We start from the raw sequence: 26,672 nt of genomic DNA on the forward strand, positions 1-26,672 counted from the left end.
GATCTTCATAAATGACATTAAACCCTACATAGGAGAGAGCCCTCCTGCTGCATCCAACTGCAAAGAAACCACAGACAACGGGGAAGAACCTCAACACGTGCAGACAAGATCCATGGTGAGGAAGAAGGACGCATGAGCAACAACACAGTGGCAAAGGAATCTGATAAAGTGTGCAACTCAGTACCCGGAAGCAATCAGTATTGAGACTTTGATCACAGAATTCATGGTACATTCCAGCAGTAATCTCAAGTGGGATGTGCTATCCTACTTTCAACTTGTGGTGCTATCATACCCGTCACTCATAGTAAGAGGAGCCAGTGTCACAGACTTTATTCAAGGTCTAGCCAACAAAAAGGTAATCAGGCAACTGCTAACCGTCATCGCAGAGGTCTTCGCCGAGTTACCCGAGCATAGTGAGAGGGACACAGATGCTTCCACCGCCAATAGACATTGATGAACTTACTTTTAATTTGTTCTTCCAAATAATCGAGAAATGCCCAGGACTAGTCGGGAGAACTACTGATACACTCACGTATATCAGAGATCCAAGAAACCTGGCTCAACTAAACCAGCTGTGGACTAAATTAAATTATTTGGTAGGGATCCACGCATCAGGAAGGTGCAAAGACTGTGCGAATCAAAAGAAAAGCTTGTGATCAGGAAACAACCAAACAGGGCAAATGTCCCTATCACCCAAGGACACCAGAAATGGTAGGAAGACCTACAGATGTTGACATCATCACCTTCCTTAGAGATCCGGCCAACGCCCCACACACGGGCACACTTCTCCATGGAATAATGCTCCAAGTGGAGCTGTCCAACTTGCAGCGAGAATTCCTAAGGAGATTCCAGTGAGACCTTTAGCCGAGGGACAGATCGAGGAGACAAAGACTGTTCACGCTGCAAGAAAGGCCTGTGATCTAGAGGCTAGAAAATCAGAGCAAATGTCATTAACACCAGAAGACAGCCGATATGCATACTGTGTTTTCTTCCACCTCATTGAAAACATTCCAGAACTAGTGGGTAGACCCAGCAATATTAACATACCTGCATTCCTCCGAGATCCAGCAAAAGACGCGCAATTAAACAGGCTCCGGAGGCCTATCATAGCGCAAATAAGAAGCAATTATGGATATCCACTGTGAGGCGAGCCTTAGAAGGAGAAAATCCAAAATAGAACTTGTCGTCATTGTTTCACCGTGGAGCAGATAGAGAAAAGAGACACTGTTCCTCAACTTGTCGCTGAGAGACCGAACGAAAGGAGCAGACACAAGAACTTCAAAATCGTATTTTTCCTGTTCTGCATCCTTCTCATTTTTTCTATTTTTTCATATATTGACTTCTGCTTTTATTTTTGTCGCTGTTGAGCAACATCTTATTTTTGCGATTTTGACTACATGTTCATTTTTATTTTTATTTTTGTTCCTATTTTTACAACTTTATTTTTGTACGATTAGCTAATTTTTACCTATTTTTGCCACATGTTCACTTTTATTTTTATTTTTATTTTTATTTTTTTATTTTTTAGCATTCCATTTTTGTGCAATTTGTAGCAGTCCTTTCAGTTCTTCTTTCACATTGAACTGTCACCAGCATGTCTTCAGGACCAAGGCAAATTCGAGGCATCCACTGGGACCTCACCTACTTTAGATACGCATAAAATAAATGTGATGTACCAAAGTTGCTAGCCTAACCCTTTTCCATAGTCTAGCACAGAAACTGTACTGAGTACCCAGAGACTACCGTCGTCACTCACGTGAGGGGTTCTAATAGTAACGAACTCTCGAAATACGAGACCAGAGCAAAAGAAGGAATAAATAACTGACTATGAACTCATTCGAAATGGGGGCCCAGAACAGTAACATGGTTTTACCCCCAACAGAAGGGTGCCCCCGCTTTCCTGGATGAAAATGCTGCAAACTTTCACTCAGAACGATTATGTGCATATGTACAGTGATCATAATTGTTTTTCTATTATTAACAATCAGAACTGCTTTCTTTATTGGTGCACAAAGTGTCCCCCTATCAGTACACCCACTGGATAACGAATGTCAGGGGCCTACAAGAGCACCCAGACCCTATATAGTGATTCCAGTTCCAAGAAAAGCTAATGATGAAGCAAATGACTTAAATTTGAATGTAATTAGCAGCGATACGTATACATATGAGGTGATGAATGAGAGAAAAAGCAGGAGACAGGGTCAGCACGGAATGAATGATAATGTAGCACTGGCCACTGCACGCACCCACACGCATAATGCACACAAATAAGGGCAAGTGTCAATGGCTTCAAGGCCTCCAACGAAGGCAGCAGAGAAGGAGAGACTGCCTGCCGAACTTTCAATTCCAGAGAATAGTGGAGATAACCAAGGAAAGCCAAGTGAAATGCCAAAGAAGGAGGGAATAGCAAGATCCCTCAAAAGAACAGAAGTGGCCACAAAGGAACTCACAGAGAAGACCCACATGCTAATAGAGTATTTGTTCGCACATGCTAATAGAGTATTTGTTCGTAATCCAAGCAAAGAAACTACATGAGGAGCTGAAAAACAGAACTATAGAAACTATAACTGCAAGCACACCTGCTCCAACGCAAGGAACAAGCCGCAGGCCTACAACACAGCCACAAGTTGGGAGGTTGATGAACCAATGGTGCTTATGGGAAGTTTATGGCAGACTGCAAAAGGGAGGGAAAGGGAGCACAAATCCTCCTCCTACCACAGCGATGCAGTCGAGGCAGCCTGCTCCATCGAGATACCCGAAGTGGAAAAGCAGCACAGATGCACTCAGAGACGTAGTCATAGCAAACTACAGAAGAAAGCTGAGAATCAAGAGAAGCCCGCATGAAGATAACAATGAACTTAATGACTACCTGGAGAGCACAGCCCATCTCTGAAACAACATATGGTACCAGCACATGAAGGAAGTAGGACGAAGGCAGTCAGAAGGAGAATGCTTCGTCTGTGCACTCCTACCATACAGCATGGGAAAATCCAAAATCTTTGTGGCTGTAGAAATTGATGTCCCTACAGCACACTGTATGTCACATGTAGCAATGTGCAACACCAGAGGGCAATTTATGGGAAGAGACACCTCGTTGATATGGGCCAACGAAAAGGATTACCCGGATGAAGACGGCTACGTCCAGGACATTAAAACAAGAAACCGAGCGTACACCAGAAAACATCAGGTACGAGAACCCTGGCGTCAAAGGATCAGGGATAAGATGGGAAGTTAACCCGAGACTGAACGTTCGGGGGAAGACTGCAGAAGAGGCTCAAATCTGGAAGAACAGAGGCCAAATGTAGATCTGGGGGTCAGTGGTCTCCCCAGATGGATGGGAAGATGGAGTAGTAATCTGCGAGCGTGGGTGGTCCTTGGAGCCTGCAAGGAAGCAATAGAGAATTCACAGAGGTTATGCAAACCTCTGTGGCCAAAGCTAGTAAAGTTACTAACATGGGTCGAAGATAGAGGGGGACCCCTGCAGATAGTGCCTCTGGAGAGCCCGAAACTATGCTTCAGAAACAATGGCACAAGGAAGATGGGAGAGAATCAAATATGCAGACAACTCTTTGAAGCTCCGGGAATGACCCAAGGAACCGCAGTTAGATGGACCATTACTGGGCGTGTGGATCCAAGGCATACATAAGGCTGCCGAAAAACTGGGGAGGCATATGCACAGTAGTGAACGTCCATGTTCCCGCACTAGTGATCCCTAAGAATGACCTAAAGTTGGACAGTTTCCTGAAAGCAGATGCTCATCTAAGAAGAAGAAGATCTGTGGAACTGGTATCCAGGATGAAGAGGGAAAATTACTTTTCTCCCAAATCAGAAGAGGCATTCCATGCAATCCCGTACGAACATAGGCTGTTCGGCCTCACCTCAACAGTATTCACAACACTACTCCTGCCCCACATCCAAGTTGGAGTGAATGCTAAATGGTTGAAGATGACCAGATGTGAGTTATTGCAGACCATAAACACCACTATAAAAGGATTCAAAGCGATCAAAGAAAAGCTGAGAGCAATCAGACTGATGACCCTCCAAAACAGATATGTGCTTGACATGATTACAGCAATGGATGGAGGTGTTTGTTCATAAATTGGAGAATCATGTTGCACATTTGTACCATCACACGATGAAGAAAATGGAACCCTAACAGAGGCCATAAGCATGCTGACAAGCCTGAAAAACCAGATGATCAATGAAAGTGACGAAGTAGACAATGACAGCTGGTTTGGACACCTATTCTCATGGGTCCCACAATGGATGGCAGATATATTCAAGTTTCTGGGAGCCTACTAGCAATGGTATTGCTAGGATTCTGTGTTATCAAGATAATCATGACACAGTGCCAGAAAACTGCAAATAAAGCCATAGGGATGAAAATAATGATTGATGTCGAACCAGGATGGAAGCCCAGAGACCTGACTGATGAAGAAATAAGAGACTTTGTGAAAGCCAGCAAATTTGCGCCAGAGGGAACAAAATTCACATACCCTAAGAAACGAAAACATAACCAGACAACCCTGGACAGCATTATACCCTATCAGACAGCCATACCAGCCGCTGATATGAAATGAGGAGTACCTACACACGGTCCACGAAGAGACCCCAAAAGCCTTAATGGAAGGCCAGTGGAAATGACACAAGGGCCTGAATAGATCAGAGAATGAACAAGAGCTGCTATCGAAGATAACACACCAGTGCAAGTAACTACGAAATTGAATGGAATAGGCACAGAGAGGAGACAATGTTACAACGCCAGGAAACAGTGTTACGAGACAAGATGGAAGCAACCGTCCTGTTAAACGTGTGTAAATAGGCTTGAAACACAAGATGCTAAGAAATCGATACTGCTTGCAATGCTTAGTAGAAGATAGAGCGGCAAAGCGCCAACCGTATATCTACCTCAATAAGGCACATTATACAAGTGCGGCTCCATTTTGTAAAAGCAGAAAGGTACCCAGGCGGCCAGAGGCCAGACAGGCCAAGTTTCGAAACCCAGCCAAAGGCAAGAGAAGGAGCCGAATCAAAACTCAACAAAGATCAGCTCATGCCTAGGAAATCGAGGTCAACCAGAGAAGGGGAGGAGAGTGTCAGCTCACAAGACTTCAACTTCAGAGCATACCAGCCTGCCTCATGACGGTCAAAATAAGGGGGGCCCATGCAGGTGGCAAGGCCAACACAGAATTAAATGCACTAAAAGCTGGAAACTGAAGAAGATTCATGGTGAACTAACACGTGACCAGCCAGGCGCGAAGAAGTACCATCGCCTGATGTCATCCAGGACCCGAGGATGCCATAACTTTTCCCGAAAAGAGACTACAGTTTTGAGGCCATCCTTAGCCAACTAATTGACAAGTCACCCTAAAACACTGATTGATGGAAGGGAGGCAGGGTGAAACTTGGGACACCAGGAACAGGGGTGTCCATTCTGCATGCTGCTAATTAAAAGTGGACATTTATGTCTAGGGGTGTAACCTGCCCAATCACAATGGACCAAGTTATCTGGAGTCCTATAGATATTGTAACCAATAGGACATCGTAGTTGTAGTGAGGCTATCACGCGTGATGTAGAGGGATGGGCGTAGACGCCCACCCGATAAGAGTTATCCAATCTGCATGCCCTATTATCATATACAGATATAACACCTATACTTTAGTTACCTTTCATAACCAATTATATTGCATGTCGAGTTTTATGAAGTTAGACGTCAATGATGACGAACATTGCCTATAAGAATCTTTGTTCAATTGAAGTTCGAGGAAGTCGGAGCGAGACAGGTGATCACACTACAGCTGATTCCCATTTGTTTCCCTGTTTGATGTATGTATCAGTAAACTGACTTACCTTTGCCAAACTACTGAGTCCTCATTATTGAGTCGTGTCGGAATAAGTGAATCCCGCACCCCCTGTCCTCACATGGTGCAGCTATCTTGTCTTACAAGTTCTAGAGGGTGAGTGTTGACCAATAGGCCCGTCAGCAAATTCTTCTACTCGTGAACAATTCTATGCATTTCAACACTTCAATCTGTTAAGTCATGCATGAATGAGTTTCTCTTGGGCATACCTAAAATAATCATTTCATGACACTCACAATTTTGTCAACTAAGGAGATAAAGGCAATGTGATGCAAAGTGATTTTCCAGAGTCACATACTTTGGTTAAGTGGAGAGGCTGGACTGGAACTTTAGGACAGATTTCGAGGTTCTATAGTTTGTGAATCAGGTAGTAGACAATGGGGGTCATTAAGAGTTGGGTGGTGTGGTAATAAAGAGTCAGTTACAAAATTACTACCACTTTTACCATACTGCCATACTATGAGTTTGGAGTTAAAGTGGAGGAAATACTGGAGGTATTTGCTCCACTTTATCGGCGAAGAATGGGGGAATGACTGCCAGTGGAATAGCCATCTTTCTCCAAATCCACAATGGAGTCCACAATAAGGTCCTATGGGAATCCATGAATGGGGACTACCATGTTAGTCCCCATTCACTCGTAATTACACATGGTAGTAATGATAAACGAGTATGGCAGTATTTGTGAGGGAAATATGCCCACACTATATAGGGCCTCAGTAGGAGTTTGGTGGTATCCCGACGTTAAAACTGACAGGATTACCACTAAATGGAATTACCGTTCCCGCCACTTGATCTGCTGGAATTACCGGCGTGGTGGGAATAACGGTAAATCCCCATTCCAAAGGCCTCCATTTTGGGATTGCCAGTATTGCAGGCACCCCACCGGCAAACCTGTACTCTGCCGGTGCGGTAACATGCCAGTACCCGGAATTATCAGCACATTTCGACCACACCGGCAGGGTTCTAATGAGGCCCAATGCCTCCTCCCATCACATCTTTAGTTTTACATCAACATTCAATGCTTTCTGCATAGTCATCTTTTGAACACTACACTAGTACCATGTGTTCAATAAAGATGACTTGCAAAGCTCCCAACCACATAGTAAATTAACCTGACAACAGAAAAGTATGATTCCCTCGGAAAGTGCAAAAAAGCTACCCTATGCATGCATCTCTAAACAGATCTTGGGATGATGTACAATGTCAGCGGTGAGTAGTTTAGTAGTTGTTGAGTGGTTGCGTATTGTTGCATCCACTGTAAAAATGCATGCAAGTAGCACTGGCAGCTGCAATACAGACTTCACTAGGAATCTTATTATTATGAGGTGTGTCCTTTGGCTGAATTAACTAGATTAGGAATTATTTCACTATTTCAAAGCACAAAAGCATGCATTTAGAGAGGTGCACAGGAAAAAAATGCATCACATCAGAAACGTTAATGATTTTAACCCTCGCTGACATGAGGATTCATGTAATTTCATCTACTGAAGTAAAATGCTGACAAATGCTGACATGAATATACATGCATAAGGGCAGTGCAAATAGCTTTTATGATGACGGGTTTCAATGCCAGTTAACGTCTCATATCCTTAGATTAGTCACAGTAAGTGCACTACATCCTGACACGTTCAGTTATTGCCAACATAGGCCAAGCGCACCCTCAAATAGCCAAGTCACTTGAAGATTTGGAGGTCATGTTTAACAATCCAGCGTTCCTTCAAATAACGCCAACATTTTTAAAAAAAAATTATTGGGAAAGCCAATAGGTTTTGTCCTTCATATGTTCAGTGCAGTCTCTAATTCTCCAATAATGCTTCCAGTTTATCTGATTCAAAGAACACACAGCAAATGCATCTCCCTCGGAGTCCAGTGATGCTTGGGGCACTGGTGCAAAATGGGTGCTCCTTTTCTAGCCCCCACCTGCATCTTCCAAAGTAGCATGGCATCAAGCTTGGGAGTGGCCATTGGCTTCTGGGTGGTCCTCGTTAGCACCAATTATGTAAATTATGAGGCTACGGCAGAAGAATGCATCCCCTTAGAAGAGATTTCAAAGACTTTAACAGACTTTTCTGCCAATTTACACAGCAAAGGCAACCGTGCGAAGACTCCTTCCGCCATATTTTAGGTGTGGATTTTGTTAATGGTATTGGGTGGAAAGTAACTTGGCCACAGGTGGAAAAGTTCGAGGTGACACTGGCAGTAAAGGGAGTCTTTTTTCTTGGAATATGCGTGGAGAAGTAAAGCATATAGGCGATGGATGGTGCAAGGGCTGCGTGCTCTGGGGGATAATTTCAGCTCACAATTATAGGGATGATTGCACTGTAGGATCTATTTGTTCATTTTTGACATAAGGCGCCATATATACGCCCTGCAAAGCTTGGCGACAACTCACATGATAGGTGATATAAAAACAAGACGTGGGATCGTAGATCTTAGATGCTGACACCCTTTGGTGTGGGAATTCTTACAGATGAGGAATGTCGAGAGAGACTCATGGAGACAATTTTTAAGGCATGTGATATTGTGCGTAGGTGATCTTTCATCTCTCAAAAGTGGGCTGAAATCCTCTTCCTGATTGTTATTTTGTTAAACTCAAAATTATTAAAAAATAAATATAAAAAACATAAGTTACTTGGATCGGAGGATAAATGTTACTGTATGGCCTCTCTACTCAGCACTCGGGTCGGCAACTTTTGGTTCTCCATATGTTGTGGACTACAAATCCCATGGAGCCTAGTCAGCCTAGACAATGGTCAACATTCTTGTGGGTAGTAGTCCAAAACATCTAGAGAGTCAAGGCTTGTAGCCCCCACTAAAGCCGGTGGTTTGACTTTATCTTAAGGCCTAGTTTACTGGATTGTTAAGGAACAAGCGTAGGCTCTCGTTTTCCAGTTCACTGCTTATCCCTGGCTGCTGAAGGCCCATTTAGATCTTGCAGCAAGGGCTTACATATTATTAGTGTCCTACTCGTAACCTTTGAGGGTTTTAGCGACATGCTTCTGTGGCCCTTTATCCGATTTGGTCGGTATTTAATGCCTATTAGTTTCTGTTCCTTTTGTAGAATAGTTAAGGTTACTTTTATTGCACACATTTTCACTGCTAATCAGTTACAAAGTTCAATATATTTCTAACTCTCTCTTACGCAGTTCCTGTGACCCTTAACTTTGTTATGCTTTAATTATTCAACATCTGCATCTCCATCACCTCTGATGTCAGAGTTGAAGTTTTGAACTCGTCCTAGCTGCATAAAGAGGGTACTTTAGCGTCTTTCTGAATAGATGGATAGTGCGTTGCGTGGAAGCACAGATAGAGTGTGTTAAACTCTAGAAACCGCCCCATGTCTAGTTCCCGGTGCATTCCTAAGAAGCCTAATTAAGACACGTAGGGCCTGATTCACAAAAGTGTTAATGGCGCCATCCCATAGGAAAACGTTCTGTAAATCAGGCCCTTAGTATCTAGCCCAAGGCCGGCCTTGGGGCAGGGCCATCTAGGTTACTGCCAGCAGCGCCATTAGCCACCCTAGCCACCCGCCACAACAGTTTGGGGGAGTCTTTCAAGGTGGGAGAAGGTGTGGCAGGTGCCCTATTGAAATTAAATTTGCCTCGCTCTTGGGAGCGGGCACATTTGATAATAACAGGGCGCTAATGCTTTTGCATCGGCACCTAATGAAACATTTGCCAAATTTGTGTTTTGCTGCCCAGGGCACCGCCACGGATAAGGCCGGCCCTGGTCTAGTCAATAAATGAGGTCATGAGTGTGCAAATATACTGTCAAAGTTGTGGCACGCAATCGTCAATCGAAGCCGGGCATAAACATAGGGTCTGAAAAGAACAGACAGAAGATCATTTGCAGCAAGTACTCCTAGATGCTAGTGCAGGGGTCTGTAACCTTAGGTTCTCCAGATGTTTTGGACTACAACTCCTGTGATCTGTCACCATTGGCATTTCTGGTACATGCTGATGGGTGGTGTAGTATAAAACATCTGGAGAGCTGAAGCTTGCAGATTCCTATGCTAGTCAGACTATCATACCTGCAGTAAGGCACCACACAGACATCTGCAGCAGGGACAGGCAGTGGACCGACTGAGTATGGTATTGACTGAAGCCTCGAGGAAGGATAAGCTAGACTACAAAATGTGGTGCATTGCAGTATCTGAGGTGAAACAAAGGGGCGTGGGGACAAGGGGTGCCACGGTCTCCCTCTTGGGGGACAGTAGCTTTCTATAGTAGCTGGATAAGGGGTAGCGCTAATACAAAAGGCTCTAATTTTAGAGTATCGTCCCTGACTGTGGACCATAGGGCGATGGCCTTGCAGGTTTAACAAGGTGGTTCTAGACTGTCTCCAGAAAAGGGAAAAGGAAATCTGGAGGACATGACAAAGGAATGGGAGCCCATAGTAAAGGAACCGTCCCGGAGAGGCAGACACATCTGAATGGCTTTCGGAGTAGCAAATGCTGCATGCCCTTTGCTTGGGAATTTCTGATCTATGCAAGGCCCCACCCTCACAGGAAAATGTTAAGCTAACTTGTTTGTGTTGCTACAGCCACACTGGCTGATTCCCCCGCTGAGCCACAGCCCCGCTCCTCACCATGACGTAATGTCTCTGCATCTCCGTCTTCTCACTGGCCAACTTCTCACACTCCAGCTTCAGGCTGCAATAAAAACAGAGAGGTCATTGTCTCATGTGGATCCCTGGGTGTCCTTCTCACCTGAGCTTAAGCAGCACCTTGGGGTACATGTCTCACCTGTGTTGTGAGACTTATATATGACCAGGCCTCACCTTAGTTCTTTGCTTTAACATTAAGAGATCTTCCTCAAGGGTTTCCTTGGGAGTCCACCTCACATGGGCACTCAATGGATAATTTTCACCTATATCCTCTGGATCTAGTTCGCCTGGATTCTCAGTCCTGATATGAGGGAATCTATCATCATTGTGAACAGCGTGAGGCAGAACTCAGCTGTATCCACACAATGGGCCTCATTACGACTGTTGCGGTAAGGCAACAACGGCGCAGGTAGTGCTAACGGCACCGTTGTTGCCATGCCGCAACATTATGAGTTTGCTCGTGGGTGCCAATCTGGCTGCCTGGTCAGACCAGGCGTGCAGAGCGGCACCCGCGAGCAGACCAGGATGGTACCAACGGTACCGTTATGAGCGGTACCGCTGCTTCCATCCTCCCCATTGAGCCCTACCGGGGCTCAATGGAAATGGGGACATACCGGCTCCGGGTCCCGCGAAAGGGAAATTACCGGGCCCTCCAAGGTCGGAATGGCTCGGTAATTACCCTTTCGCGGGACCAGGAACAGGACCAGAGTTTGGGGGCAGCCTTACCCATCTTAAGGGCATGACTACCTCCAACCTCATAATGAGGCCCAATGACTTCAGGGCACAATGCCATTCTAAAGCAGTTTTATCTTTTTACCCACAATGCAAAGGTCTGACCGCTAATGGTCCAGGCTTCATGGAAGCTGAGGTTACTGTGATGGAAGATACCAAAGGCAATGCCTTGGCGGAAAGTGCAACTGGATATAACTGTTCACCATTCCCAGTGGCCAAAGAGCATGGCTTGCAAAAGTCATGCTATGGGCAAAGTGGCTATTGGGAATGGCTCCAGGACGGACTAACCCAGTGGGCATAGTGGGCGGTTTGGAAGGGCCAGGGGCTAGCTGCAGGCCATGCGCTGTGGGCAGGTAGCTTCGGATGCCCGTGACATCGCCACTGGAAAGGTCTTGGGCATAGTGAGCACTAGGCATGAGCACAGGCAATGCCCACAAGGCAAACCATGGGTCACAGGAGGTCCCACAGGCATGCCCAAAAGCATTTCTAGCATGGTGTCCCCTCTTTAACCAAAGTATATAGTAGTGTGTATAATAAAAATAAAAAAAATAAGTGAAAAATCTTCGGATTAAACTAAAGCCACATTATCTTTGCAGTGCAAATGAAGAAAGGCATAAACATTCACCGGGTATAGTTCCTAAACGACCCCTCCCCCTACCGCCACCAGTTGCAAAGGCACACATGGCCTTGAAACTGACATACATGTACTCACAGGTCCTGCATGGCATGAGGAAAAACAGTACGCTCACTTTAAATACACTGTGACGCCCCACACAAAGACTGGACGTACGGTAACATTATTTTCAGCAGACAATTTTTTTTATATCAGTAGAACTACTTCCGGAACCATAACTGATGGGGTCTGTCGGTTTTCCCTGCAACGATAGTGTCCCCCTTAACTGAAGTTTTCTCACTGAATATCAAGTTCACCAAATTTGGCAAGCGACTGATCTGGAAACACGCAAACACTCACGCCATGAGGCAAACAATATGCCCGATTTCACGAGGAAACAGAACATTTAAAAATAGATATGTTTTGCATTCTGGTTTTCACAGACCCCTTAACAACAAGCGTTTAGGGTGCACACTTCACAATTGTATGCTTCCGTTTTCTTACACTTAGTTCATTTTCACTAATTCACTTATACAAACAACATCCATCACACCACAAATCTCAACCTACGCCACTACTTCACAACTCTCGCTTTAAATATTTGGTAGCTCGCACCCCATGCTACAATTAAAGGGAGTCTTGTGAAGCTGTGGTGTTGTATGAGATAAGGTTTTACTTGTAGTGTGATGGACTTTATTTGTATCAGGGCGTTAGCACATCTGGGGCCAGATTACAGAAATGTTGCACTGCCGCAAGTGCACACTTGCACCGTATTAGCATTATCAAACCATTGCACCATGACAAATTCAGTTTCACATGTTACAAGTAACAGGACAAAAATTGCACTAGTGCAAAAAACATACATTTTCACTGCATTTTTTCACCAGGGCAAACTTTGCCCTGGTGCTAATATGGAATGGTATTAGCACTAGGGCAAATTTTGCCCTTCGCAGAAATGCAACAAAAATGTATCTTTTTTTGCACTGAGGCAATTTTTGCCCTGGTGCTTATGCCATGCCAGACTGCACTTGTCATGGTGCAATGGTTTTCTAATATGTCACAATAGTTTTAAAAATAGGGCAAACTTTGTCCTGGTGCTAATACCGTGCAATTTTGCACTTGTAGCTGTGCAAAGTTTCTGTAATCTGGCCCCTGGGCTGGGCGAGTGTACCTTAATGTTGGTATTCCCACTGTTTGAAGATCCTTTCACTCTTTAAAAATACAATTCCACTGTCGATATACAAGTACAGTTGGCGATAGTAACTCTAGTTATGGGTAAAACGGTCAGCCCTAAAAAGAGCCCTTTTGATATGCTAAGAACTTTCACACAGTTCAACAAGACTTTCCCCATAAAAACAATTCCAAATTTTGAATTTTTGGGGAAAGCTTCATGAAGTTCCTTCGAGGGGGTCCCAAAACTTGAATTTCGAATTCAAACTCTGATAGGGAATTTTGCTTCCACCTGCTACTAAAACCCCAGGACTAAACTAGCTCGAAAAGGTGGACTCTGGGAAAACTCATGATTTTCACTCGATTTGGTGAAAACCTGCCCAACATTTTTATTTTTCAAAAGTGGATCAAATTAGTCTGAGAGGAATTTGAGATAGTTTGGGTTTGACATCCATCGTGCTGCATTTGCTCTAGTAACTCGGGTCTAAGGACTAAGCCACTGACTCAGATGCCAATACGGCTGACTTTGTTTGGTTAATGGATTGTCTGAACATATTTGAGTCAGCTGCCATCTTGGTCTGTGGACCCTATGAAACAGTCTGTGAATTATTAATTGAACCAAAATGTAAAACTACTAGATTGCAGGCCTTTTTTTTGTTGTTGTTTGGAACGCTTCTCGAATTTGCGTATCATCCTTGCGCAGGGGCCATGCTAATCTTCTCTGTATCGTTCCAATTTTAGTATATGTGCGGTTGAAGCGAGCACTAGATAGCAGGCCTTTGAGGTGTACTCTATCCATATGAGGGGGGGAATGGCGTGTCTTAGAGTGGTGGAATCTAGCTTTTTAAAGGGAAGGATAATTGTACAATGAGGGCTACAGGGTTTCTTCTGATGGAAGGGAGAGCAAGGGAACATCATCACAGGTAAGGAAAGAAAAGGGCATGTACGATGCTACCTGATCTGCAGACCTATGTCTGAATCCGCAGTCCTTAATTTTCTGATTCGCTGACCCGGTACTGAGATCATGTCTGATGTTCATTGCTGTGATAGTGGGCCCAGTGTTCACCCACTCGACACTGTGAGTCTGATTGCGGGGCCTCTGGCATGATAAAGGCCATTCATTTTGTATAAATTTAACCGGGCATGGTTACAGGGTATTCCCAGAGGGCAATGCTAGTGTTTTCACTGTGCCATGGCACAAAGGTCATGCCCCAGAAACAGTATCCAATGCGAATGGCCCAACCCATGACCAGTGGGCACTGCAAGTATGTTTGGTATTCCCATGGAAAGCTGATGGCCATGCACAGGGGGCACTGTTCGTGTGTTCACTGTGCATGTGAACACTGTGTTCATGTGTCGTGTGTTCGTGTGTTCATGTGAACATTGGGCAGCCACATCCTGACCTTTATTTTAGAAGACGTGCCAATTTTATTTGATTCAATCTCCTCTAAAAGGTAAGACTAGTTATCTGTATATCTGCTATGTCGACTACCAGGGAGCTTTTGATACAGTTAATCATACCAACTTATGGGAAAGCTCAAAAGATGGGGGTTGGACAAATCCATCCTATACTTAATCAAAGAATTATACACTAATACATCATGTTTCCTTCGATAAAACCATGAAGGACATTTATCATCTTCAATCCGCCACAAATGATAGTTTAAAAGCAGGATGCATCCTTGCAACGGTACTGTATATAACCTGTATGTATCCGAGTGAAATTACTTTTTATCACAATGGCATCATTTGCCACCTCGCATCGGCCAGCAACATGTTTGCTGGTTTTCGTATGCGGATGACACCACTTATTTGATTGCACCCCATTCTGATTACAATGCAGTTTATGTGCCCTAGAACAGTTTTCTGTAAACAATAATCTTAGGATAAATTTGGAAAAAACAAGATTATGGTTATTAAATCTAGCAGGAAAAAAAGATATGGGATTTGTAAGGAAAATAGATTACTCCCCTTCAGAAATTGCAAAGAAATATACTTATTTGGGCATCCTGATATATGACTCCCTAAATTTGTCATCAATAGCTAATGACATAAGTGCAAAGATACAGAAACTATTTCTTCTATAAAGGCTTTTGTATCCAAAGGTGGAGGCTATTCAATAGAAGCCCCTCTAAAGGTGTACTAGTCCAGTATCGTTCTCAGTGCCTTCTATGGCTTATAGGTACTTCAGAGTAAAGAAACCCTTTGGTTAGAGGTACTGGAAGGTAAACTATGGCAATATTTTAAGGTCTACTCCTCTAGAAGCCATCTGCAGAGAACTTGGAATGGTTCATTATATATCAAGGGGAGAATTGCTTGTACTTGTTTATTATCATCTGAAGAGAACAATTATGTGTCACAATACGAACATTTTCTACACATTTTTAAACAAAACGCCAAAGGCGCTTTCATTAGTGGTTGGCTGAATTACATTAAAAACTTGGTTTTAAATGATGTCTCCCAATAAATGTAAGTCTGGTCTTTAAAGAAATCAAACTAAAGGCCAGAGATTGGGACATTAACAATTGCTTATTTTTCTTTTAAATCCTTTTATTGAGAATATGTGTTGCAAGGCTTTCCTAAGGATCTTTCTTTAAATATGTAATCACTACAAGAGATTAAAAATTCTGGCATTTTGTTATGCGCCTACGTTTTAATCAATTGCCAACAAATGAACTTCTGGGAGCATGGACGAATACACAATATCATTTAAGAACTTGTAGGATTTGAGGAATTTAGAGGTAGAAACAACTCAGCATTTGCTAACATCTTGTCCAATGCTGAAAATTGTATGTGAGAAGCGATATGTGAATTCTTTACATAACTTGGAAAGCATAAAGGGAGATACATTTTGGGCTTTCATTTTCTCGGGAGAATCAACTATTCATAATGCGGCTGCTTTTCATATTTGGTCTATTTTGAAAAATAATTACTTTAATGAACTTTTATGATAGGCTCTTGATTAGTTTTAAAAAAATCATGAATCTAATTTTATTAAGTTCATAGTTAATTGTGTTTATGTATTTGCATGGTCTTGATATGTTGTACATGATTTTAAAATGTACTATTCTAATATGTTAATGAAATATAATGTTGTGAGTTTATGGAGGAAATGATTTGATAACCAAGACACCTAATAAAAATATAATAAAATAAAAAAAAGAATTGCCAATATGGCAGGATTAAGGGATGCCTTCGAGATATAGGTGAGCTATCCTTCCTCCCATTTTCTCTTGGTTAGTGTTGCTTGTGGCAAGGTGATCTGTGGGATGACCTCGAGGGAAGCATAAGGGTCAGCGTGGAAGCTCCCATTGGCCAACATTTCAACTCTTATTTCCTTACCCATGTGCAAAAAGGCCATGTAAAAAGAAGAATTAGTCTGGCATCCCTAAAGAACTTTGGGAAGGTGCAAATGCCCAGAAATTCCCCAGACTACGCAACTCTTAAAGGAGAGTTCCGGGACTTTTTTTTTATTGTCCCTACGGTTCGGCCATGTGTTTTTAAGCATAACTTAAAGAAGAATTGTTAGTCTTCAGTTGGCTAGAGATTAGTCACAGACTCATTTCACAGAGTGTTTCGGGAAAGCAAGTATCAACCAGTGTTCAGTTTTGTATTCGAAAGATGTTTGCTTTTGTTTTAAAATGATAGATTGTGAGGAATTGCGGGATTCTGTCACTTCTCCCCAGGGAGGAGCCTTTCCCGGTGAGGATAGGAAGGTGAACCCGCTACACAATACCCTTACCTAAGGGTAGAGGCAAGCTGGACCTTAGTGGGAGAGACTCCCTCTTCTTGGGGACAAGGACTCCCATTCTGGGGAGGAACGCCCCAAACCACATTCCCCTCCTCCCCATTCTAAGAAATACTATGAAGACCAGGAGGAAAAAACATTTAGAGTATTGTATTGCTTTCTCTGAATGGAAACTTGAAATCTACTGATACGAAGAAAAACAGTGGAAACATAATGATCATGAATCAGACAGAAAAGAAGGACTTCAACGTTCCACTGCGGAAGACTCACATCATAATAAAGAGAGGAGATGGAGTCCTGTGGAGAGAAGGGAATGCCTGCGAGTTTCAAACAGACGCTCAAAGACGCACTGAAGGAAGCTTGGGCGTGCAGCATCTATGATGGAGAAAAAGGCCAGTACACCTGGAGTCAGAGAACGAGAAACCGAGTACTGAGTACTGCGAGGGACATAAGGAGACCCTGCGCGGAAAGAGGAGTATACAGTGGCTTGAGCATGAACAAGCCGTGGTGGTCTAAGCAGTCCACTAGCTACACTGATACCGTTTTGAAGAAGGAGGAGAAAGCTGAGATATGGAGGAAACGGGATAGAGCCCGTGTGAGAAAGCAGAGAGAACAGAGAGCTGAGCAGACAATTGATTCAAAGGTACCCCAAGTGCATACGACTCAGTGACATTATTCCTGAGAAACAAGGGTAACAGGGATAGCGGGAGATCCGGGAGCGGGACCGTGAATAACAATAATTGGAACATTCATACTCATCCCAGTACCAATCAGATACTGAAATTGTGTGAGAAAGAATAGAGTCATAATTGGAGTGCGCATACTCATCTCGGTGGAAACCAAGTATCAAGAAGACGTGAAGAGAGTGGAAATCATTATTTGATTGCTCATGCTCATCTCAGTAGAGACTAAGTATGAAGAATAAGTGAAGCAAGTGGAGATCATTATTTGAATGCTCATACTCGTCTCAGTGGAGGCCTAGTAACAAGAACAAGTGAACAGAGTGGAAATCATTATTTGAGCATTTATACTCATCCCGATAAAGACAGAGTGTCGAGAATAAGCAAAGGCATTGTGAGTTGTTGTTGGAATATTAAGAACCAAGAAAAGGAAAGTAGTTTGAAGAAAAATGAAACCTTTGAAACTGAGTAGTAAGAAAAGTATAAAGAATCAAGGGACTAATCAAGGGGAAGACAAACAGGAGAAAAGGAATCCCCATGAGAAAGGACAAGTGAAACTTGATACGAGTAGTTAGTAAGAACTACTTAAAGATGCAATAATGAACTGAATGTGGTAAAGAACCAATTCACAGAAGAAGGGAGCCATTCTTCTGAGCTTTATGTTGTTATAAATAGAGGCAGGGTCATCATAGGATAGTTTTTGGACAGTGGACGGATCTCACCTTTGCACTATCACAGATGACTGACAAGCACATTAGTTAGTTTGGTTAGGAAGGGAACACCCTTAGTAGACTGAAAGTTAGGAGTTTTTGCATCTTTTCATTTGATAAAGCTCTTAAATATGACTTGTCAGTCTGTGCCCATCTTCGGGCATGCCACAAGATGTTCTATGCCAATGTCTTTCTGTAGGTTTGCCAAATTATGTGAATATATGTATATTTTCATGATAATCTGCAAGTACATATGTTTCTGCTGATGTTGCATCTATGCAATATGCTGAATCCAAGCTTGCCTTTCTGTATTCTACAAAGTAAAGCATGAGAGTTAAGCCTCGATTTCAAAATGTGAACAAGGCTTTCTTGTAAACTCCCCTATTTGACATTAGATTAAAGGAGAGTTCCGGGACTTTTTTTTTATTGTCCCTACGGTTCGGCCATGTGTTTTTAAGCATAACTCGGTAGATCGTAGAAAACTTTCCTATGGACCTTACCCGACTTTTCGTCCATTAACGCACTCGAAATCAGCCGCCATTTTATGATAATCCTATCACTTGCCGCATCGCCCTGGCTCACCTGCTTTTGCGGCACTAAATCAAATCCCCCGCCCCTGAGCCTGACATCAGCAGACGCGTACCGCCCATTTCCCAACGCCAAAGCACGTTTCGTGTCAACAATCGCTGCGCCTCAGCTAATGAAGTGTCGCCATGGAAATGGCAGGACGCCTCTTTCCTCAATAAGTATAAACACACCGTTTCACAACACACAGCAGCAGATTTTCGAATCCATTCCTCTCTCTGTGTTACTTTGAGTATTCTGTGACTCGTTTCTGTGCTCTGGTCAGCTACCTTCGCCGCTTCTAGGCCTTGTGAACACCTGTACCATCTCTGTAAATTATTTTACTTTCTTTACCACACAATGGCTACAATAATGCCGTATATGTACGAGCCCGAGTACACCGAGGAAGAACTACTGGAAAGGCAAGCACGCGAAAACGATGGGGATTCTGACGGCAGTTGGGAGGACCAGTCAACGGATGAAGAGCCTGGACCATGTCGCATGGACGGCGTCTCCGCCTGGTGCACGTGCAATCGGTGCGAGCTAATGCCAACTGAGGAGGAGAACTGCTGCTGCCGTGAAAATTCCGGGTGCTTGGCCTACATTTCGGAAGGCGAGCCAAGTCCGCAATGCATCACCGAGCTGCCAGAGTTCAGGGAAGCCTGCCTCTCACGGACCGTGTTGAGGATGATGATGGTGCTTATGCACGAACTTTGCGGCACTGTTCGTCCGCGTAATCCGAGTAACGAGTAAGTATACTCTGGTTGTGATGTCAGTGATGCCACTACTATTTCATGGTCGTCTCCCACATATAAAACTACATCTACATATCATTCGAATGCATGTAAATTGGTTCCATGTTGTGCATTTTCTAGATAGAATTTTTTGCAAAGCAGAATGACATTTTTTACCTGAATCGACAGTGATAAGAAAGTTGTCATTTTAATACAGTTTGCATCTTTCATTTTCACAGGTGGTACAGGCTGGTGGCCTATCGTTGCTTCACTTGGTGGCTTCACGGGAGGCTCGGACACCGCGTTCGGAGAGTAATACCTGCCTGTGCGGTACTTGCCATTAGACAACATTTCCCCAGCGACAGTGGACAATACCGCGGATTTTCCCGGGATGTGCTGCAACCGCAACTTTACAATGTGTAATGTTTATTATTTATGTTCAATTGAAATTAAGATCTAAAATAAAACACAACATATATTTTAACAATGGTTGTTTTGATTTTTTAAATGAATCTAGTGTGTCTCCATTGAATAGTCTTCCTGTGCCTTGTCTTGTCACACCACATGTCTCCGGCCAGCATCCTCCCTCACGCTGGCCGCCCACCTTCAATCCACATAACCGTTGAACCCATATGCAGCAGACATACATATGTTATTTTGCGGGTTGGCATCAAGCCTAGGCATCCAGGGTCTCCAGGGTGAACTGCACCCATATATTCTCCTGGGACGGTGAGGTATTTATAAACTCACCCCCCTGCCTTCCATGTACTATCAAAGGCAGTTCGCACCGGGGTAGTTGTGCTGGCAAGTGGAGCTGTCAGGGAGCGATAAAGGCCAAGAGGTGCCAAAGACCATGTACACTTCAAAGTGGTCTATAGCGCATGGGTTGTTGTTCCCATGTCTACCTCCAGACCCCGTGTCTCCTGCCAAGCATCCCCCTCACGCTGGACGGCCCCCTGCAATCCACATAAGTGTGTCTCCATTCACAAGTCTTCCTGTGTCTTGTCTGCACGACCACCGCCCCAATCCACCCCCCGCCCTATCAAAGGCAGTTCGCACCGGGGTACTTGTGCTGCCAAGTGGAGCTGTCAGGGAGCGATAAAGGCCAAGAGGTGCCAAAGACCATGTACACTTCAAAGTGGTCTATAGCGCATGGGTTGTTGTTCCCATGTCTACCTCCAGACCCCGTGTCTCCTGCCAAGCATCCCCCTCACGCTGGACGGCCCCCTGCAATCCACATAAGTGTGTCTCCATTCACGAGTCTTCCTGTGTCTTGTCTGCACGACCACCGCCCCAATCCACCCCCCGCCCTATCAAAGGCAGTTCGCACCGGGGTACTTGTGCTGCCAAGTGGAGCTGTCAGGGAGCGATAAAGGCCAAGAGGTGCCAAAGACCATGTACACTTCAAAGTGGTCTATAGAGCATGGGTTGTTGTTCCCATGTCTACCGCCAGACCCCGTGTCTCCTGCCAAGCATCCCCCCTCACGCTGGACGGCCCCCTGCAATCCACATAATGCCACGGCATATACACGTCATTCATTCACAAACACACCCCTGTTTCGAATTCTTTATAACCCACTTCATATTTCTTTTTGATTTTAATGATTTTTATTGTTAAAATATTGATTTTGATACAGATATCAACAGGTTACAGACTTTGAATAAAACAAGAACCACAAAGAAATGACATAGTAAATGATTTTGATCCTTTGTAATAGTATTTCTATAAGGCTAAGTCATTTGTTAAATTCACAGCGAATGTAAAATGAACTATAATAGATATAAACCGTGTTAATATAACTTGTAGTTTAGAATTAATTATATCACAGGTCTGCAACGAGTGACTTATATGTAGTGAATATAGAGATTTGGGGGGAGACGTACCGGGAGACAGACTTGAGACATATAAGGATAGGTAGGGAAGAGGATAGGGGGGGGAATGGGTATATTGGATTATTTCATCAAAATAATCTAATCATTTCAAACATTATCAAGTTCTAGCATTTCTGAATAAGTATGGAAATATGAATAATGATGCTAATATAAGGGTGTAAATTTATGTACCATGAGCCGTTGCATTAAAACAGTTAAGATACCTGGTGAAATAATACCATTTAGCATTATATTTAGGAATTGCGTTGTGATTATTGGCCATGCACATCTCTAGTTTATGAGTGTTACAAATGGTGTTCCACCAGATTTTGGTGGAAAGTAAACTAGAGTCTTTCCAGTTAGCCGTAATACATTTTAAAGCTATACAGATGAATAAGTCATAAAGTCTTGCAGAGTCAGATGGGAGATAAGTTGTAATGGCTATACTTCCTAAAAATATGTTAACAAAGGAAAAGGGCACATCAACACAGAAGATACATTTAAGAAGCTTCCAGATTTCCTGCCAAAATTTAACAGTAAATGAACATTCAAAAAACATATGCATATACGTGGCGGGAGATATGCCACATGACCAACATTTAGCATTATAATTCGAATTAGACTTAGCCAATTTGGCCGGAGTAATAAATGCTCTGTGCATGAAGAAATAATAGTGTTGTGATATATTTGCTGATACCGATATTTGTTTGATTTTAGCGAACAGACGATGCCATATTTCATCTTCAAACATGAAGCCCAAATCAAGTTCCCATTTCAGACGTATAGGGCAAATCTTAAAATTTGAGGTGAGCATATTGTAAATTTTAGAGGCTCGAACTTCACCACCTATGGTAAGGTGCATTAGTCTAAGGGCATCTGGAGTAAGAATTTCATTGGAAAATTGGGCAAGTGCATCAAGGCAGGAATTAATTAAGTTGTTATAAAATTGAAAGTCTTTTTTAGGAATGTTAAAAGTGGTGGAGAATTGCTGAAAGGAAAGGACATACGGGTCATCTATAATCTGTTGGATGAATCTGATACCCTTTTGAATCCATGTTTTGCGGTTAAGGATCTTGTTATTAATTACTATGTTCTTATTATGCCATAATAGTGGGGAAAGATGCTTATTAGGAGCTATAGTGTGAGGAAAAAGAAAGGTTTGCAGAGCAGATATTGAGGCTTTAATAGGGTCTGAGATCTTTTTAGTTGAATGTTTGAAAATGTGTATGTAGTCCGTGATTTCGTGTGGTAAAACTACTTGTTTTTCTAATGTACACCAGGTTGGGATATCAGCGGATATAGGATCCATGAACCATTGACGAGATTGTTTTATAAGAAATGCATGATGATATGATTTAAAGTCAGGGAATCTAACTCCCCCCATATCATAGGGGGCTTTCAGTTTCGTCAGGGCAATTCTCTTACTTTTTCCTTTTCCCCAATGACAAAAAAAAGATACACAAGGCTATGCGGCCATTGCATTAGATGCGGAAAAAGCTTTCGATCGTGTCGACTGGAATTTTATGTTTCAAACTCTACGGTGGCATGGTTGTGGTGAAAAATTAATTTCACTGGTCAAACTGCTTTACTCTGCCCCCAACTCGGCTATTTACTTAAATGGTCAAACTTCCTCCTCCTTTCACTTACTGAGAGGAACGCGTCAAGGTTGCCCCTTCTCACCATTACTATATATCCTCTCTCTTGAACCACTTCTAGAATTAATAAGATCTACCAAAAACATCCCGGGAATTCAAGTCGGCGCTTCAATAAATAAAATAGCTGCATATGCGGATGATATTCTTATATTAATTAAAAACCCCAAACTTCACATTCCCAACCTCTTGAGTATTTTATCACAATTCGGTCAAGTATCAGGATATAAATTAAATACACAGAAATCAGAAATTATGCCCTTAAATCCATACTGCCTTAAACATGATATTGTCACTTTTGGCCTCAAATGGTGCAATAGCTCAGTCAAATACTTAGGTCTTCGTTTTGCCCCAACTATCCCAAATACGATCAAACTCAACACTGAAACACTACTGGGCACCCTCAAGGATCTAACATCCAAATGGTCTCCACTATACCTCTCCTGGTGGGGGCGCTTAGATACTATCAAGATGATGCTTACTCCCATAATACTATACTATCTGCAACTTCTCTCCGTCCCATTATCCCTTTCCTTTTTCAAATCCACTTCATATTTCTAATGAGAACTTCTTTGCGCTTTGCTAGTCAACCCGTGAAGGTGCTGGTTATCTGCTCTTCGTCTCTGTGAACTTCCGTGACCACTTCGAGGAAACTCGTCAGTTTGCAACCTGTGAACTGCTCCCTGTTCTACGACAAGAAACTACTCTGATCCCTGCATCTAACTGTTTGCTCGTCAAGGTAAGGCCATGTACCATACTCATTTTGCGTCCAATTTCTTTTCGTTCAAGACAGTACATGCAAGGAACTAGTCACATGTTCTGAGTTTAGTCAAATTATTTTTCTATTTTTTTAAAGTTATTCAAATACTTATCCGCATGTGAATAACGAACATCGCGTGCCTCAAAACGAACTATTTTGGATCGAGAGCAAACAAAAAAGAAAATCGCTGAATATTCTCTAAACATTTGATGTCAAATAAATGTACTTTACCAAATTTACAATCTTGCGGTTTGATTTAAAAGTACAGTTTCATATTGCGAATTGTGGCGCGCTGTGTTGTGTGAGCTGATCTGTGTTGATTTCCGGGTTCTGTGTGGAGTCGCGTAGAAGACGCCTGGGCGCGTTTGCCTACGCAGCACAGTCACGTCACGGATAGAGGCGGGGAATATGAATGTTTTGATAAAGTCTGTTTCAGGGGCGGGGGATTTGATTTAGTGCCGCAAAAGCAGGTGAGCCTGGGCGATGCGGCAAGTGATAGGATTATCATAAAATGGCGGCTGATTTCGAGTGCGTTAATGGACGAAAAGTCGGGTAAGGTCCATAGGAAAGTTTTCTACGATCTACCGAGTTATGCTTAAAAACACATGGCCGAACCGTAGGGACAATAAAAAAAAAGTCCCGGAACTCTCCTTTAATCTAATGTCAAATAGGGGAGTTTACAAGAAAGCCTTGTTCACATTTTGAAATCGAGGCTTAACTCTCATGCTTTACTTTGTAGAATACAGAAAGGCAAGCTCGGATTCAGCATATTGCATAGATGCAACATCAGCAGAAACATATGTACTTGCAGATTATCATGAAAATATACATATATTCACATAATTTGGCAAACCTACAGAAAGACATTGGCATAGAACATCTTGTGGCATGCCCGAAGATGGGCACAGACTGACAAGTCATATTTAAGAGCTTTATCAAATGGAAAGATGCAAAAACTCCTAACTTTCAGTCTACTAAGGGTGTTCCCTACCTAACCAAACTAACTAATGTGCTTGTCAGTCATCTGTGATAGTGCAAAGGTGAGATCCGTCCACTGTCCAAAAACTATCCTATGATGACCCTGCCTCTATTTATAACAACATAAAGCTCAGAAGAATGGCTCCCTTCTTCTGTGAATTGGTTCTTTACCACATTCAGTTCATTATTGCATCTTTAAGTAGTTCTTACTAACTACTCGTATCAAGTTTCACTTGTCCTTTCTCATGGGGTATTCCTTTTCTCCTGTTTGTCTTCCCCTTGATTAGTCCCTTGATTCTTTATACTTTTCTTACTACTCAGTTTCAAAGGTTTCATTTTTCTTCAAACTACTTTCCTTTTCTTGGTTCTTAATATTCCAACAACAACTCACAATGCCTTTGCTTATTCTCGACACTCTGTCTTTATCGGGATGAGTATAAATGCTCAAATAATGATTTCCACTCTGTTCACTTGTTCTTGTTACTAGGCCTCCACTGAGACGAGTATGAGCATTCAAATAATGATCTCCACTTGCTTCACTTATTCTTCATACTTAGTCTCTACTGAGATGAGCATGAGCAATCAAATAATGATTTCCACTCTCTTCACGTCTTCTTGATACTTGGTTTCCACCGAGATGAGTATGCGCACTCCAATTATGACTCTATTCTTTCTCACACAATTTCAGTATCTGATTGGTACTGGGATGAGTATGAATGTTCCAATTATTGTTATTCACGGTCCCGCTCCCGGATCTCCCGCTATCCCTGTTACCCTTGTTTCTCAGGAATAATGTCACTGAGTCGTATGCACTTGGGGTACCTTTGAATCAATTGTCTGCTCAGCTCTCTGTTCTCTCTGCTTTCTCACACGGGCTCTATCCCGTTTCCTCCATATCTCAGCTTTCTCCTCCTTCTTCAAAACGGTATCAGTGTAGCTAGTGGACTGCTTAGACCACCACGGCTTGTTCATGCTCAAGCCACTGTATACTCCTCTTTCCGCGCAGGGTCTCCTTATGTCCCTCGCAGTACTCAGTACTCGGTTTCTCGTTCTCTGACTCCAGGTGTACTGGCCTTTTTCTCCATCATAGATGCTGCACGCCCAAGCTTCCGTCAGTGCGTCTTTGAGCGTCTGTTTGAAACTCGCAGGCATTCCCTTCTCTCCACAGGACTCCATCTCCTCTCTTTATTATGATGTGAGTCTTCCGCAGTGGAACGTTGAAGTCCTTCTTTTCTGTCTGATTCATGATCATTATGTTTCCACTGTTTTTCTTCGTATCAGTAGATTTAAAGTTTCCATTCAGAGAAAGCAATACAATACTCTAAATGTTTTTTCCTCCTGGTCTTCATAGTATTTCTTAGAATGGGGAGGAGGGGAATGTGGTTTGGGGCGTTCCTCCCCAGAATGGGAGTCCTTGTCCCCAAGAAGAGGGAGTCTCTCCCACTAAGGTCCAGCTTGCCTCTACCCTTAGGTAAGGGTATTGTGTAGCGGGTTCACCTTCCTATCCTCACCGGGAAAGGCTCCTCCCTGGGGAGAAGTGACAGAATCCCGCAATTCCTCACAATCTATCATTTTAAAACAAAAGCAAACATCTTTCGAATACAAAACTGAACACTGGTTGATACTTGCTTTCCCGAAACACTCTGTGAAATGAGTCTGTGACTAATCTCTAGCCAACTGAAGACTAACAATTCTTATACCGCCTTGGTTTAATGCTAGATATTGATCCAAAGATGTGATCAACTCACAATTCAGAGGGCAAGGCTCTTCACAACCTGCAAATGCAATGCCAGGCATTCCTCTATGTGGTCTCGGGTAATTTGTGGGGCTTTGCAGGAAAACAGAAGCACTTTGGACAACTGGTCCTAAACAATTTACATAATAAACATGACAGTACATAGACATTCAACAACTGTCTCGGGAGGATAGCTCAGGGGCAACGTGACACGGAGCACCACAGGTTCGATCCCCGGGCCCTTGCTTATAAACCTC

General features: G+C 43.0%; 1 protein-coding gene and 1 non-coding gene across 8 annotated transcripts in view; both read right to left on the reverse strand.

The window, feature by feature from the left end:
- Positions 1–26,672, reverse strand: part of LOC138569831 (transducin-like enhancer protein 2) — a 1,070,704-nt gene that overhangs the window by 846,261 nt on the left and 197,771 nt on the right. For all 7 annotated transcript variants that reach the window (XM_069648244.1, XM_069648230.1, XM_069648222.1 and 4 more), the window contains exon 3: positions 10,450–10,513. In XM_069648244.1, coding sequence (XP_069504345.1) covers positions 10,450–10,513 — 64 coding nt within the window. The remainder of the gene's footprint in view (positions 1–10,449; positions 10,514–26,672) is intronic.
- LOC138461469 (U6 spliceosomal RNA) lies at positions 13,641–13,747 on the reverse strand. Its single transcript, XR_011264089.1, has one exon. It is a non-coding gene; the product is annotated as a U6 spliceosomal RNA (small nuclear RNA).

The sequence above is a fragment of the Ambystoma mexicanum genome, chromosome 1p, assembly GCF_040938575.1.
Source record: "Ambystoma mexicanum isolate Mex_15411 chromosome 1p, UKY_AmexF1_1, whole genome shotgun sequence".
NCBI lineage: Eukaryota > Metazoa > Chordata > Amphibia > Caudata > Ambystomatidae > Ambystoma > Ambystoma mexicanum.